At 45.6% G+C, this 14,853-nt stretch overlaps 1 protein-coding gene across 2 annotated transcripts in view; it reads right to left on the reverse strand.

Annotated features, from left to right (window-relative positions):
• LOC106908613 (serine/threonine-protein kinase D3-like) overlaps positions 1-13,735 on the reverse strand; it is a 25,743-nt gene extending 12,008 nt beyond the window's left edge. Inside the window, exons 1-5 of one of the 2 annotated variants that reach the window (XM_088002212.1) lie at positions 13,552-13,735; positions 6,462-6,936; positions 3,153-3,291; positions 701-832; positions 471-625 (exon numbers count right to left, since the gene is read on the reverse strand). In XM_088002212.1, the coding sequence (XP_087858338.1) occupies positions 471-625; positions 701-832; positions 3,153-3,291; positions 6,462-6,728 (693 nt within the window). In that variant the 5' untranslated portion in view covers positions 6,729-6,936; positions 13,552-13,735. Of the gene's footprint in view, positions 1-470; positions 626-700; positions 833-3,152; positions 3,292-6,461; positions 6,937-13,471 lie in introns of both variants that reach the window. The other variant, XM_088002211.1, reaches the window with a different exon arrangement.
• Positions 13,736-14,853: the final 1,118 nt, after the last annotated feature.

The following is a 14,853-nucleotide window of genomic DNA, read 5'->3' on the forward strand; positions in this document are numbered from 1 at the left end:
CCAGAGCTGCTACGTTTTACATTCGGTTGTGTTCATTCGGCACAGCGACATGCAAAGGAGCTCTGGTTCTATTTAGCTAAAGCTAAACTTCAGTCGACTCAAAGTTCACAAAACAAAGTTTTGGACCCGAAAGAATTTTAGGGATCAGATCTGACCTCTGACCTGCAGGAATAACAACGCTACAACCGCTGCTGGGAGGTTCTGATTGGGTCGGGTTCAGGGTCTGATCTCCATGATTAATACAATTCCAGAGATGTTTCATATGTGATGCAGCTTCACTCAGACGGAAAATCCAGTGATTGACCTGCAGCCATCAGACGGTGTGTGTGTTCTGTGTGTGTGTTCTCTGTGTGTGTGTTCTCTGTGTGTGTTCTCTGTGTGTGTTCTCTGTGTGTGTTCTCTGTGTGTGTGTTCTCTGTGTGTGTGTTCTCTGTGTGTGTGTTCTCTGTGTGTGTTCTCTGTGTGTGTACCTCCTCCAGTGGCAGTGGGGGCAGCTCGGTGGAAGGCGGTCGGGCCACAGACAGGGTTGGACCCGGCAGAGAGACGTTGGACAGCCGTCTCTTCCTGCCGCTGCAGTTGTTGGGGATCTTAAAGGCGCAGCGCTTGTGGTAATTCAGGCCGCATCCTGCAGGGGGAGCGCATCTGGTGAGTCGACCTCCAGCTCCGCTAGCGCTATTGTTAGCTCGCGGCGCCTCCATACCTTCACACTTGAGGCCCTGCCTCACCAGGCCCCACAGCATCTCGCCGCAGTCGTCGCAGAACGCCGGCGCCTTGTAGGAGTGAACGTAGAGCGCATGCGGCCGAATCTGGAAGTCTTCCTGCGTGGCGAGCGCTGAAACACGGACAACAAGAAGAGTCGGGAAAACGTCTGCGGCTTCCACAGGATCAGATGGAAAACCGGACCGGGATTTCCTGTTTCCACGAAGACCAGCTGATCCGCCTGTCTGCAGATTTATTCCAGATTCTGTCTACTGATCGGCCCACAGCATCACTCCTCCCCTCACAGAACCAAACCTCAGAGCCGTTACAATGGAACCTGCAGAACCAATGAGAACTGAAATATACTGGAACTGAGTGACAGTGGGCGTGTCCCTCTGCTTTCTGCTCTCTGATTGGACAAAAACCAGGAAGTGCTCCAGCAGTGACATCCTGGCCGGATACATTCAGAAGGTTCTGAATGTTTTACCGGGTCAGAACCATCATCACTCTGAGATGAAGATAATGGGGAAAACCCTCAGAGTTAAACTGGGATGAAACTGGGATTAATCTGGGATTAAACTGGGATTAAAACGCTGAAATATTTCATTTTTTATAAATCTTCTTATGAATTTCCTCAAATCTGAAATGTCAAATTAATGAAGCAGTTTTAGAGAAAAACATGGATCAGTTATGATCAGTGATGATCATAACTGATCATTACTAATCAGTAATGATCATTACTGATCAGTAATGATCTGGTGGAACCAGCAGCTGCTGCCTTGGTTCATGACTGTCATTTGTGCAGACAGGAAGTGCAGCTGCTGCACGGCGCTGCAGCTTCCTGGAGGAAGTTCTGCCGACCTGTTTCATCCTGCAAAGTGACTCGGATCCGCCGCCGCCGCCTGGGCTTCAGGCGGCCTGCTGACATGGGGCAGGAAGTGACATCATCACCCAGAGCGGTGCGGTTCAGAGCAGAACGGCTCTGACAGGAAGCGCGCTCTGAGTTCATCGGCAGGCGAGATGAAGAGGAGAAGAAGAAAAGAGGCCTCCAGAGTCACTGGAGCACCTCAGCGTCAGAACCGAAGTCCAAACGGGCCCAGAATGAACAAACCCACCCATCCAGAATCAGGTTCTGCAGGTTCTGGAGCACCATGAAGGAAATCTCTGTTCTACACTGTAAAAACTCAAAACCTCACCAAGTAGTTCTGCTTTTATCATAAGGTAGGAACCCAGTAGGAACCAGTAGGAACCAGTAGGAACCCAGTAGGAACCAGTAGGAACCAGTACAAACCAGTAGGAACCCAGTAGGAACCAATAGGAACCAGTAGGAACCAGTAGGAACCCAGTAGGAACCCAGTAGGAACCAATAGGAACCAATAGGAACCCAGTAGGAACCAGTACAAACCAGTAGGAACCCAGTAAGAACCAATAGGAACCAGTAGGAACCCAGTAGGAACCAATAGGAACCAGTAGGAACCCAGTAGGAACCAGTAGGAACCCAGTAGGAACCAATAGGAACCAGTAGGAACCCAGTAGGTACCAATAGGAACCCAGTAGGAACCAGTAGGAACCAGTACAAACCAGTAGGAACCCAGTAGGAACCAATAGGAACCAGTAGGAACCAGTAGGAACCAATAGGAACCCAGTAGGAACCAGTACAAACCAGTAGGAACCCAATAGGAACCAGTAGGAACCAGTACAAACCAGTAGGAACCCAATAGGAACCAGTAGGAACCAGTAGGAACCAATAGGAACCAGTAGGAACCAGTAGGAACCAATAGGAACCAATAGGAACCAGTAGGAACCAGTAGGAACCAATAGGAACCAATAGGAACCAGTAGGAACCAGTAGGAACCAATAGGAACCAGTAGGAACCCAGTAGGAACCAGTAGGAACCAGTACAAACCAGTAGGAACCCAGTAGGAACCAATAGGAACCAGTAGGAACCAGTAGGAACCAGTAGGAACCCAGTCGGAACCAATAGGAACCAGTAGGAACCCAGTAGGAACCAGTAGGAACCAGTACAAACCAGTAGGAACCCAATAGGAACCATTAGGAACCAGTAGGAACCATGTAGGAACCAGTAGGAACCAGAAGGAACCCAGTAGGAACCAGAAGGAACCCAGTAGGAACCAGTAGGAAACAGTAGGAACCCAGTAGGAACCAATAGGAACCAGTAGGAACCAGAAGGAACCCAGTAGGAACCAGAAGGAACCCAGTAGGAACCAGTAGGAACCAGTAGGAACCAGAAGGAACCCAGTAGGAACCAGTAGGAACCAGAAGGAACCCAGTAGGAACCAGTAGGAACCCAGTAGGAACCAGTAGGAACCCAGTAGGAACCCAGTAGGAACCAGAAGGAACCCAGTAGGAACCAGTAGGAACCATGTAGGAACCAGTAGGAACCAGTAGGAACCCAGTAGGAACCAGTACCCCCGGTAGGCCCCGCCCCCTACCTGACAGCACGGCCTCCACCAGGTCGCCCTCCTGGATCTCGTCGGCGGTCGCCAGGCGCTGCAGGATGTTGCTGGACGTCGGATCGTGGCGGAACAGCAGGATTTTATCGTACATCCCGAAAAATCCGCATTCTGGGAACTGAGAGCCAAACAGGGCGGAGTCAGAACATTCATCCAACCGTTCATCCAACCGACCTGTAAACTCCAGGGAACCTAACAGAATCTGATCAGAACCATCCAGACAGAACCGGGTTTCTGGAACCTTCCAGTAGGAAAAGTTTAATCTGACGTACCGGCCCTTTAAGAGACTCTTCTTCACCTGAAGATGCAAATCCTCCCTGATCTCCGGTTCTGATCCGACACGTCTGAGGCCCAGATTGCCTCTGTCCAGATGTTATCAGGGACGGGGACCAATCAGCTTCCAGCTCCTTATCAGGTGAGGGCGGGACTTTGCCCTGAGCTCTGACTGCCAGGCAGATAAAAACTTCCTGCTGCAGAACGTCCTGCTGGGTTCAAACCGGAGCGCTGCAGATCTGGACGGTCCGGTCCGATTGTCTGGACCTGCAGGTCCGGATGGAGCTCAGGTTAATCCCATTGGATTCCCTCCATCCATCCCTCCAGTTGTTCTGGAAATCAGCTGATTTCCCATCAGTCCAGAGACTGGGAATGTTCTGGAGGAAGTTCAGCTCGGGTCCGATAGCAGCTGGTTCTGATGGACCCGACTTTAATGGAGCCAGCAGATAATCCAGGATAAACCGTGCGCTAATGGCCGCTGGGTCAAGGAGCCACAATTAAGAGATTAACAGAACCACTGATGAGCTCTAACCTGGCCTACAAGAACCACACATACCAGAACTGGACCTGTCAGAACCAGCTGGGGCTACGAGGACATGCCTTAGTCTCTTTGGGTCTGAAGGTTCTGGGTCCAGTTCTGAACATCCGACCAGAAGGTTGAGTTCTGGATCAGCTGGTTGGAGACCCGATGATTCCAGAACCCGATCGGAACCTCAGAGTGACCCAAACAGCAGCCACTGAAGCTGCAGCACCATCTGTCCTTGGTTACCACGGTAACCAGCAGAGAGGACGTCATGTCTCCATGGTGACACAGCAGAAATGTTGAACTTTGGGTTCTGGTCCAGAACTGTCTGGAGGAAAAGTTCTGGTTCTGGTCCCTAAACTAACCCAGAACCCTCCAGAACCATGAACAATAAAGGTTCTGGTTCTGGTCAGTCCCAGATGGAGATCCAGATGTTTGAAAATTCTGGAACCGGATCTCTGGAGTTAGACTGGAGTCAGATCTCACTGAGTGTCAGGATGGTTCTGAACCGGACCAACCGGACCTCTGTTCCCTAACAGAACCAGATTCATGAAAGCTTGGACAGAACCTTCCGGGTTCTGAACCGGTCCAGGATGCAGTGGGACCAGTTCCCACTGCATCACTGCTGTGGTGCGTTCAGGGGCTGTGGTGCCCCTGAACGCACCACAGCAGAGCCGCGACATCATCCAACACAAAAGCAGGAAACAGAAGAGTCCCGCCGTGATGTCACTGAACGAGCCGGGAATCAGACCTGGACGACTTCCTGGATCCTTAAAGGGACAGAGACACATTCCCTGGTCTGGAGCAGAACCCGGCCGTTCCTGGACTGGATCCGATTCCAGGATCTGGATCCAATCCCATTTGGTCTTGAGGAATCCTGAATGAAGGTTTGTCCCGATGTTTCCATCAGAAACGAAAACAGGAAGGAAAGAGGAAGTTGATCCTCGGTTTCCGGCGGGAATCAGACCAACAAGTTGTGTTCCCAACAAACGCCAGCAGGTGGCGTCAGTTCCGACCAATCAGATGGCAGTTTTCACTTTTCCAGAGTTAGTCCGGATGCTGCTCCGCTTCCAAAGAATCCAATAAGTCACTTGATACGACTCCTTTAATCTGCTGTCCATTAAAAATACAAATAAATGATAAAGATTTCATAATAAATATCCGATAAATCGTTGGTACAGAAAATGTGATCAAACCAGAACTTTCTGTTCAGCAGAATAAGTTTTTCCATTTTTAGACCATTTTTAAAAATGACTTTTGTATTGTTTATTAATAAATAAAATTTGAGCTTTCTTGTTTTTGAATCGATAAAAAAATAGATTTATTTATTGTATTGATCTATTGATATTTAATGCTATAATTAATGATCATTTATCAGCTGGTGGTTGGATGTAAAGTTGTGCGACTCGCTATGTCAGCAGGTGGAGCGGCGGCGCTGACGGCTCCTTGAAAACAAGTAGCAGCTGTCAAACAGGAAGTGGAGAGCGCTGACGCTGCAGCAAGCAGGAAGTGGCATTCCCTGAGAGAAGGCTCCACTTCCTGTGATGAAACTGGAACCTGGTCTGAGACCAGGAACCAATCAGCTGGATCAGTGATCAACAGATCTCTGGCAAGGATCAATATTAAACCAGAGAAGAACAGGGTTTAAGCGACCCAGATTCACCCCAGAAGGCTCTGTGTGTGTGTGTGTGTGGGTGTGTGTGTGTGTGTGTGTGTGTGTGTGTGTGTGTGTGTGTGTGTGAACAGGTGGTGTGTTCAGTTCGAGTGGTGAAGTCACAGCAGAACTCTGCAGTTTGAACTGCCGTGACTCCTGATCCCGGATCATTGTTATCCCTGATGCAGTCCGGGTTCCCAATCACCAGCCTGTTCCCCTCCTGGCCTGTGGGGGCGCTGCACCAAGAACCATTGAAGGAAACGACACAAAAACCTCTGAAGACACTGAGAGCAACTTCCTTCTTCAGTAGATGGAAACAAGATGGAGGCGTCAGGTTTCAGCGGTTGGAGGATTTCTCTTTAGTCTTTGGCTAAAGACCAGGAGCCATTCATGCTGCTAGCGCTAGGCTAACACGTTAGCTTTGGTTGTATATACCCAGAATGCCCTGCGCTGTAGTCCACTTCCTGCTTTTGGAGCGGTTTCTGGTCTGCTTGGCATTCACAAACCGAACCCAGACCGATGTTTGGAGGACCAGAGGTCAGAGGTCAGCTAGCATTCATACCTCACCAACCAGACCGGAGTTTATAGAGAAACGGACCGGAGTTGGATTGAAGCGCGGTGAACAGGCCTGGCGGGACTGAAGCATCCTAATTTAGTAAGCTAAATATGTAGTTTGAAGCTAAATACTTAGCTTGGTAACTAACTGCTTAGTTGTCAAGCTAAAGCTATGTGTTCAGCTAATAGCTAAACATATAAAGCTATAAGTTATTTGGATGAAACTAACTTGTAGTTTGAAGTTACGCGGTTCCTGCTGAAGCATCTCTCAAACCTTCCATACCTTCTGATCCACGATGGAGCAGACGAGCTCTCGAACCGCCAGCAGCGACATGTCTCCGGGGTCAAGGGTCACCGTCTCCCTGGTGAGTCCGATCTGCAGCAGGAAGGAGACGCCCTGCAGGGAGCCCCTGGAGTTGGTGGGGCTGGGGCCCGTCTGGCTGCCATCGGAGAGCCGGCCGCAGACGGCGGCGGGCGGGCTGGGCGACGGTGTGGGCGGAGCCTGGGTCTGGGCGGGACATGAGGGCGGCGGGCTGTTATCGGCGGACATCTTGTGTTGCCAGAGAGAGAGAGAGATCTGCTAGGTGGAGAAGCTACGTCAGCCGGCGGTGGTCTGGCTTTCCCCTTCCTGTCTGCTGGCCTGCAGCTTCCTGTCGCCGCAGAGCATCTCTATTTCCAGGGAGACGACGCTCAGCTGGTCAGGGAAACACTGGGTATGGGTCAGAACCGGGTCGGTCTGCACTCAAGAGCGCCTGCAGCTGGAAACACAGAGACGGAGAGGATAGAAAGGTCAAAGGTCAGCTCTATTCAGGACTTTAGGATCATAGAGCTGCAGTCAGAACCAGAACCAGACATATTGGGCCAGACTGGGTCACAAATAAAGAATTTCACAGCGAGCAGACGTGAAATATAAATGATGGACAACCAGGGCGTTAATTAGAACGAATAACTGACATAAACATGAGAAGTCTCCTCTCATTCTGCTCAGGACACTTAGCGCTTTAGCATTAGCTTCAACTAACTGCACTGTATGTTTAGTGGGTTACGGTTAGCTTCTGCTAAATGCACTGTATGTTTAGCGCTTTAGCATTAGCTTTTGCTAAAACGTAATTCAGTGATTCTTGAGAATAGGGACAAAACAGGTCCTATGGATAAAGCACAAAATTTGAATAAAATATACACAAAATATAATTTTTTCAAATATCTGACTAAACTAACCTGGGTCATGTGAGCACAACAATGTATATTTTCCAGGTATTTGCTGAATATTTTTTTATTTTAAACATTGTAGTCGGTGGATGATGCCTGTAAAAGCCCTTGTCCAGGAGCAGAACTCAACACATAATAGTTTAAAACAATTACAGAAATACTAAAATTATATATTATGACAAGTATAAGTCATATAAATAATTATAAAAGTATCAATAAATTGAATTAAAAATCATTTTTATATATTTTCCAACTCCATTGAAATTTGTCCTTAGTTTTTGTCAACACCGTCAGACATGAAAAGAATGTAAAAAAAATCAGGCATTATTGGGGGGCACCAGAACTTCTGAGGACCCCATGACCACTTCCTTTCTCTTCCTTTGCTAGGAGGGCTAGTTAGCTCCGGTTAGCTTAAGTTATTCTTTAGTTTTTTCTTCTGTTTTATTCCTAAGTTGTTTGTCACAACCATGATGTGTCAACTCCATAACTGATAATTTACAAAACTTTGATGAAATTTTGCGAAATAAAAGCTTAATTTTAGTATAATGTAAAGATTTCATGGACCTGATGAGCTACAATATGGCCTCCTTCAGAATAACATCATATAAATTGAGGTAGTTTGGCTTTTTGTCAACTCCGTCAGAGTTTTTGTGACTCTTTCAGTGAAATTGTTGTCAAATCTCACTTAAATGTGCAATTAATTCATTTTAATGTATTTTACATAAATTGCATTACTTCACATGTACCAAGTTTTTCATTTTATTCACTAGTTTGTCACCACCTTCAGTTCTGTCAACTCCGTCAGATGGACTTTTTGTTGTTTTTTGGTTTTAAATAATATTTATTTTGTTTGTTGAGAAGCATTTGTCTGTAAAATGAGTAAAAATATCACTAATGGGGTATTTTAAAAATAATTTTATATTTATAGGGTTACAACAATGACAACGTTCTGGGTCAGGTCGATTAAAACTGTAATTTTTTTTTTTAAATGTTGCAACTGGGAGTCTGTACTTAGCATCTTTACATTTCCTAAACATTATTTGTCATATTTGCACACATAAGGTTGAGAAATAATAATAATAAAAAAAGGGAAAATTAAAACCCATTTTGTCCCTGTTCTCAAGAATCACTGGTTTACATAGACCTTTATGTAAAGTGGGATTTCTCAATATTAGCTTCTGCTAATTATTGTGCTTATGTAGCTCTTTAGTAGGGCTGAAACGATTCCTCGAATGATTCGAGTACCTCGATTACTAAAATTCCTCGAGGAAAATTTACCTGCCTCGAAGCTTCGTTAATTTATGTTTTATTAGTTAGCGCACCGTGTTCCGGCCGGGACTTCATTTGCGTTGCGCGGAGCTCTCACTTCCGCCTCTGAGTTGTTGACAAAAGCTAAGTCTCAGCGGCATAAAGTCCAATCTTCAAGATTGGCCCGTGGGGATTTAATTGATTGATGATAATGCCCGACTTTTTATCGTTTTTGGGGAACCGATAAGCATCCTTAAAATGACTGGGGGATGCCTGGAGTACGGCAGCATTTCTCCTCCGGGGCTGCTGGTTGAAAGCGAACGGCGGGAAGAGCGCTGAGGTGAGCGGATAGCCTGAACAGGGCGGGCGGCTGAGTAGCTGATGCTTACCGTGTAAATGTAGCTTTACCGACGAACCGCACAATAAATTTCATATCCCGGTCTGAAGAAACGGGTGGCGGAGCGCATCGTACATGGCTGGTAGATGAGTTTCTGAGTGTGACCAGTGAAGGTGTCGTAAATATCCCGTATTGCTTCCCCCGTGTTCGTCCCCCGGTCTAACGGTTCGTCAGTCCGCTGGTCTATTTCCTCCCCTCCACCCCATGTTCGTTCATTCGCCCTCTCCTCCCACTCCAGGCGGCATTTCCCGTATTTTCAAACCCAAAGCGTGACAGGTTAGGTGGCAAGGTGAGTTTAATTAATCTATTAAACTCACTGAAGATGAATACATAAACTAAAAGCTGGATTGTAGACACTTTTATAAGCATATTTGTGAGCCTGCCTCTTTGTTATTAAATTCAATATAATTTCAGATTTTTCTATAACTTTTCTTCTGGTTAACTTAGAAAGTGAGCTATTATTGTTACAGGTTAGTTTTCTAAACTACAAAAAAGCAACTGTTAGGGATGCTCATATATGAAAAATTGGACTGATATTGATATCTGATAGTAACACCGGTATTATGCCAGATTTACCAATATTTCATTTTATAATTTTTTTTATCCGATTACTCGATTAATCGTAAGAATAATCGATAGATTACTCGATTACTAAAATATTCGTTTACAACAGCCCTACTCTTTAGTGTTAGAACTAATGTTTATGATTACTGCTTTTGGGTTAGCACAGCTACGTTTTTAGCTAGAGTTGGCCACCACTGGATAGAAATATGAAACGTTAGGGGAAGTAAAGTCAGGATAAAGGAACAATATGTTGATGTATTTGCAGTGTGTTTGTAAAGACAGAAAACTAAAAGAATTGTTCCTGAGAGCAGATCCTCAGGATGTCAGCTGTTCATGTGTCCATCAGAGAGACCGCCTCTGTAGCGCCACCTGAAGACTAAATAGTTTGTGACCAGCATGTGTGGGGTCTGCAGAGATACTACCTGCCTCTTTCCTGATCCTTGACCTGTACTGGATGGAGGGAAGATTTTAATCATCAGAAAGATGAAACTGGTCTTTGAAGCTGGACTTAACATCAGAATGATTCATCTGCAAGCCCGGATTTTAGCCTGGGCTCACCGGGGCTGCAGCCCGGGGCCCCGGCGCTTCGGGGCCTGAAAGATGCTTTGTATTTTTGTGAATGAATAAAGTCAGAATGCCTCAACTTTATCACAAGAGGATTTTGGCGGTGCTGTTGAAAAACTGTTTGACTTGTTCAAACGTCCATCTTGGTTATTATTGGTCCACGTTGGACGCGTCTTACGCAGTGGGCGGAGCTTCAGGAGGGATTTCTCACGATGGCGGACAGAACGAATGGCAGCGGAGCAGGAAAGAAAAAGAAGAGCGGGACCGAGAGGTGATGAAGGAAATATCCGAGCTAACGGGGTTTTAAAACTCATATTGGACATGGAACAGAACCATCGTCCCTCTCCGCTTCTCAAGACGTTAGCCTTGCTAACAGCGGCTCTACTGTCCCACCAGAACCTGGATCTGGGTCTGATCCGGTGCCTGAGGAGTTACAGGAAGGGCGAACTTCTTCACTGGTCACAGCGATGACCGCGGATAATCCCAGTACTGATCCTGCGCTTTGGGTAAAAACTGTGAGCTTACTGGACTGAGCAAGAAGCAGGGAATGTGGATGTTAATTTTAAACATCGGAGCATCTTTACAAACATCAGAAAAGATTCTTCTCCAGATCGCGCTTTGAAAGCCAGGTCCAAGCGGTGAGTACATCCAAACACGGGCCGAGTTATCCTCCATCCGCCGCGGCTGGGTTTTGTATTTTAAACGATGCTAAAATCAGTGAAGCATTGAAACGGGTTTCCTGACTGGGAAAAAAGCAACAGAACGATTCAAAGAGAAAGAAAACAGCTAAAGTCACGAAAAAGCAAAGCGACTGCTCTGCTAGCTCAATGCGAAGCTAAAACAGCGGAGCTAGCTTTAGCCTCCAGCTAGCAGCGGCGGGAGGAACCGTCCTGATCATAAGGCGAAGGCCGAAGGGGTAGGTAGGGTGGGTAGAGTAGGGTAGGTAGGGTAGGTAAGGTAGGGTAGATAAGGTAGGGTAGGTAAAGTAGGGTAGATAAGGTAGGGTAGGTAAAGTAGGGTAGATAAGGTAGGGTAGGTAAAGTAGGGTAGGTAGGGTAGGTAAGGTAGGGTGGGTAGAGTAGGGTAGGTAGGGTAGGTAAGGTAGGGTAGATAAGGTAGGGTAGGTAAAGTAGGGTAGATAAGGTAGGGTAGGTAAGGTAGGGAAGGGTAGGTAAGGTAGGTAAGGCAGGGAAGGGTAGGTAGGGTAGGTAAGGTAGGTAAGGCAGGGTAGGGTAGGTAAGGTAGGTAGGGTAGGTAAGGTAGGGTAGGTAAGGTGGGGTAGGGTAGGAAAGGTAGGGTTGGTAGGGTACGGTAGGTAGAGTAGGGTAAGGTAGGGTAGCGTAGGGTAGGGTAGGTAAGGTAGGGTAGCGTAAGGTAGGGTAGGTAAGGTAGGGTAGCGTAGGGTAGGTAAGGTAGGGTAGGTAAGGTAGGGTAGCGTAAGGTAGGGTAGGGTAGGTAAGGTAGGGTAGCGTAAGGTAGGGTAGGTAAGGTAGGGTAGCGTAAGGTAGGGTAGGTAAGGTAGGGTAGGTAAGGTAGGGTAGCGTAAGGTAGGGTAGGTAAGGTAGGGTAGGTAAAGTAGGGTAGATAAGGTAGGGTAGGTAAAGTAGGGTAGATAAGGTAGGGTAGGTAAAGTAGGGTAGGTAGGGTAGGGTAGGTAAGGTAGGGTAGGTAGGGTAGGGTAGGGTAGATAAGGTAGGGTAGGGTAGGTAAGGTAGGGTAGGGTAGGTAGAGTAGGGTAGGTAGGGTAGGGTAGGTAAGGAAGGGTAGGTAAGGTAGGGAAGGGTAGGTAGGGTAGGTAAGGTAGGTAAGGCAGGGAAGGGTAGGTAGGGTAGGTAAGGTAGGTAAGGCAGGGTAGGGTAGGTAAGGTAGGTAGGGTAGGTAAGGTAGGGTAGGTAAGGTGGGGTAGGGTAAGAAAGGTAGGGTTGGTAGGGTACGGTAGGTAGAGTAAGGTAGGGTAGGTAAGGTAGGGTAGCGTAAGGTAGGGTAGGTAAGGTAGGGTAGCGTAAGGTAGGGTAGGGTAGGTAAGGTAGGGTAGCGTAAGGTAGGGTAGGTAAGGTAGGGTAGCGTAAGGTAGGGTAGGTAAGGTAGGGTAGGTAAGGTAGGGTAGCGTAAGGTAGGGTAGGTAAGGTAGGGTAGGTAAGGTAGGGTAGGTAGGGTAGGTATGGTAGTGTAGGTAAGGTAGGGTTGGTAAGGTAGGTAGGGTAGGTAAGGTAGGGTAAGTAGGGTAGGGTAGGTAAGGTAGGGTAGGTAAGGTAGGGTAGGGTAGGTAGGGTACATAAGGTATGGTAGTGTAGGTAAGGTAGGTAGGGTAGGTAAGTTAGGTAGGGTAGGTAAGGTAGGGTAGGGTAGGGTAGGTAGGGTACATAAGGTATGGTAGTGTAGGTAGGGTATGGTGTATAACGATAATTAAGGCCCACACCCTCCTCAGTTCGGCCCTGTTCATCTGAACAAACTGGATCTGATCTGTTGAACCTGGAGTGGGATATTTTCCTGCAGAACTTTCCAGGACATTTCAGGTTTCTTAACTTTCAACTAAAACTCTGATCAAAGTGAAACATTAAACTAGCTGAATTGATAATCTGAAGCAGGATTTAGGGTTATGAATCTGAGAGCAGGAAGGAGGATTATCTCTCTAAATGAAAAAGCTTTGACAGGATTCTCCAATGTTTAACAGAAAGGTTCAGAACCCGGTTCTCCTCACCAACAGCAGCTTAGTGACTTTTTGTCAGTTTGTGTTTAATATGAAGGTTTCACATTCTGGACTTTCGGTCCGGTTTGTTTAGTGAATCTTTGGGTCCAGATCATCGTTTCCTCTACAGAAACAGATTTCAGGATCCTGTTGGACACAAAAAGCTTTTCAAAACGAGTCACCATGTTTTCCACATTTAATTCCTACAGACGTATTGTGGTGGACCAGATCCGTCGACCCGATCCGGTTCCATCCCACTAAAGTTTCTGCACAAACACAAAACCTAAACTTCAGGAGAACAATAGTTATATGGAAGACTGATTTTGGTGAATTATCCCGTCAAACCCACGTATCCCATCCTCCTCTCTAATATTTCATCATTTCTATAAAATAAAATCGATGTGAGGAAGGTCACAGGTTCATTCAGATTTTTCCACGAACCATCGACTGTTTAACTCTTTAAGAACCAGCAGAACATCTGGAAACATCTGGACCAGAACTCGGCTGAGAACCGTAATGAATGAATTACCACAGAGGAAGAAATGAACTGCAGCATGTATGACAGCAGCTCGATCCTCAAACTGGGTTTTAGAGTTTGAAAAAAGAAAAAGTTAAAAACTACCTCCGATTTCACAGTGTCCATCCAGAACTGAGCCCTACACGAACTGTTCCCTCGGAACCAACCGGCTCCTGCAGCAATACCTGCGAGTCCAAAGGTGTCGGTCCTCCGGCCGGACCACGCAGCTCCAGGCCGAGGATGGAGCCGCTTTTCTCCGCCAAACTACGGCGACGGTCCGAGCGGCAGCGGTACGCAGCGGATCTGAGGAGACGATCCGTTACAGAGCGGGGAGGGCTCACTCCGAGCAAAAACCCATGACCAGATACTGGGGAGAGGGCTCACTCTGAGGTGATTTCTGAGAGAGGACATGAGCAGAAACAGTAGAAATATATTTTAAGAGGATTGATAAAGTTTTGCATAGTTCTTATGTGTTGTACAGAGTTTATTTATAGACATTATTAATTTTCAAGTTTTGACCTTATTTAGGCCTTTATATATTCAGGTCAATAATACTTAACAGGCTAAAAGCAGATTAAACTTTAAAATAGAATAGAATCATGAGGGTTATTTTTACACAATCATTTTCATTCCTTGAATTTTTGTTAATTTTGGCTACATCTGCGTTGTTTAATTATTTCTAATACAATTGATTTACATGTGTTTTATAAAGACAAACAATTTAAATACCTTTTAATATTTTTAAAGAAACTCATCTTTTCAGGTAAACACTGTAAAAACTGACGCACATCATGTTTATAGACAATCTTTGTTCTCTAGGGTTTTATTACACCCAAGTGCTGCTTTTTGTCGCCATCTTTTGGTGAAAATAAGGCATTGCAAGCAACAGTAATTTAGACAAATTCTTTAAATTTAAAACTATAATAAAATACAATAAATGTTTTGTCTCCTTGAGCATTTATAGACTAGTAATAAAACTGCCAAACATAAAAAGTCACTTTATCATCTGTAAAAAGTTCATAATCATGTTTTTGTTCTTTGAGTTGTTTCCCTGCTTCATCGTGTGGACCGGTCCAAACCCGGATCAGTTTAAACTCAGAGCAACACTGCAGTGGGATCAGGCTAACTCCTGGAGCTGAAGGAAACACTTCCACACCAGATACTTCAAATAGAGATGTTTAACTTAACTATACATAAAAATACTCTGTTTGTGTAGGAACAAACATTTCTAACAAAAGCTAATCGAAAACCAAACTTCTTTCAGAAAACTGAAATATGTCAAAATTTCAGTTTGACATATTCAAACTGAAATTTATGGAGCTAAATTGGATATTAAATTGGTTTAAATTTTATTTAATTTTTTTTATAAATGATCATTTTGGAACTGCAAAAAAAAAGATTTATAACTGAAAAAGTTCAGTTCAATAATCTTTGTTTTTTTTTCGTTTTAATTAGTTTTTTCTTTTTTAAAAACTTTATTACCTTTA

This window comes from Poecilia mexicana, unplaced genomic scaffold (assembly GCF_051168715.1).
Source record: "Poecilia mexicana isolate PSO_F unplaced genomic scaffold, ASM5116871v1 scaffold_21, whole genome shotgun sequence".
NCBI lineage: Eukaryota > Metazoa > Chordata > Actinopteri > Cyprinodontiformes > Poeciliidae > Poecilia > Poecilia mexicana.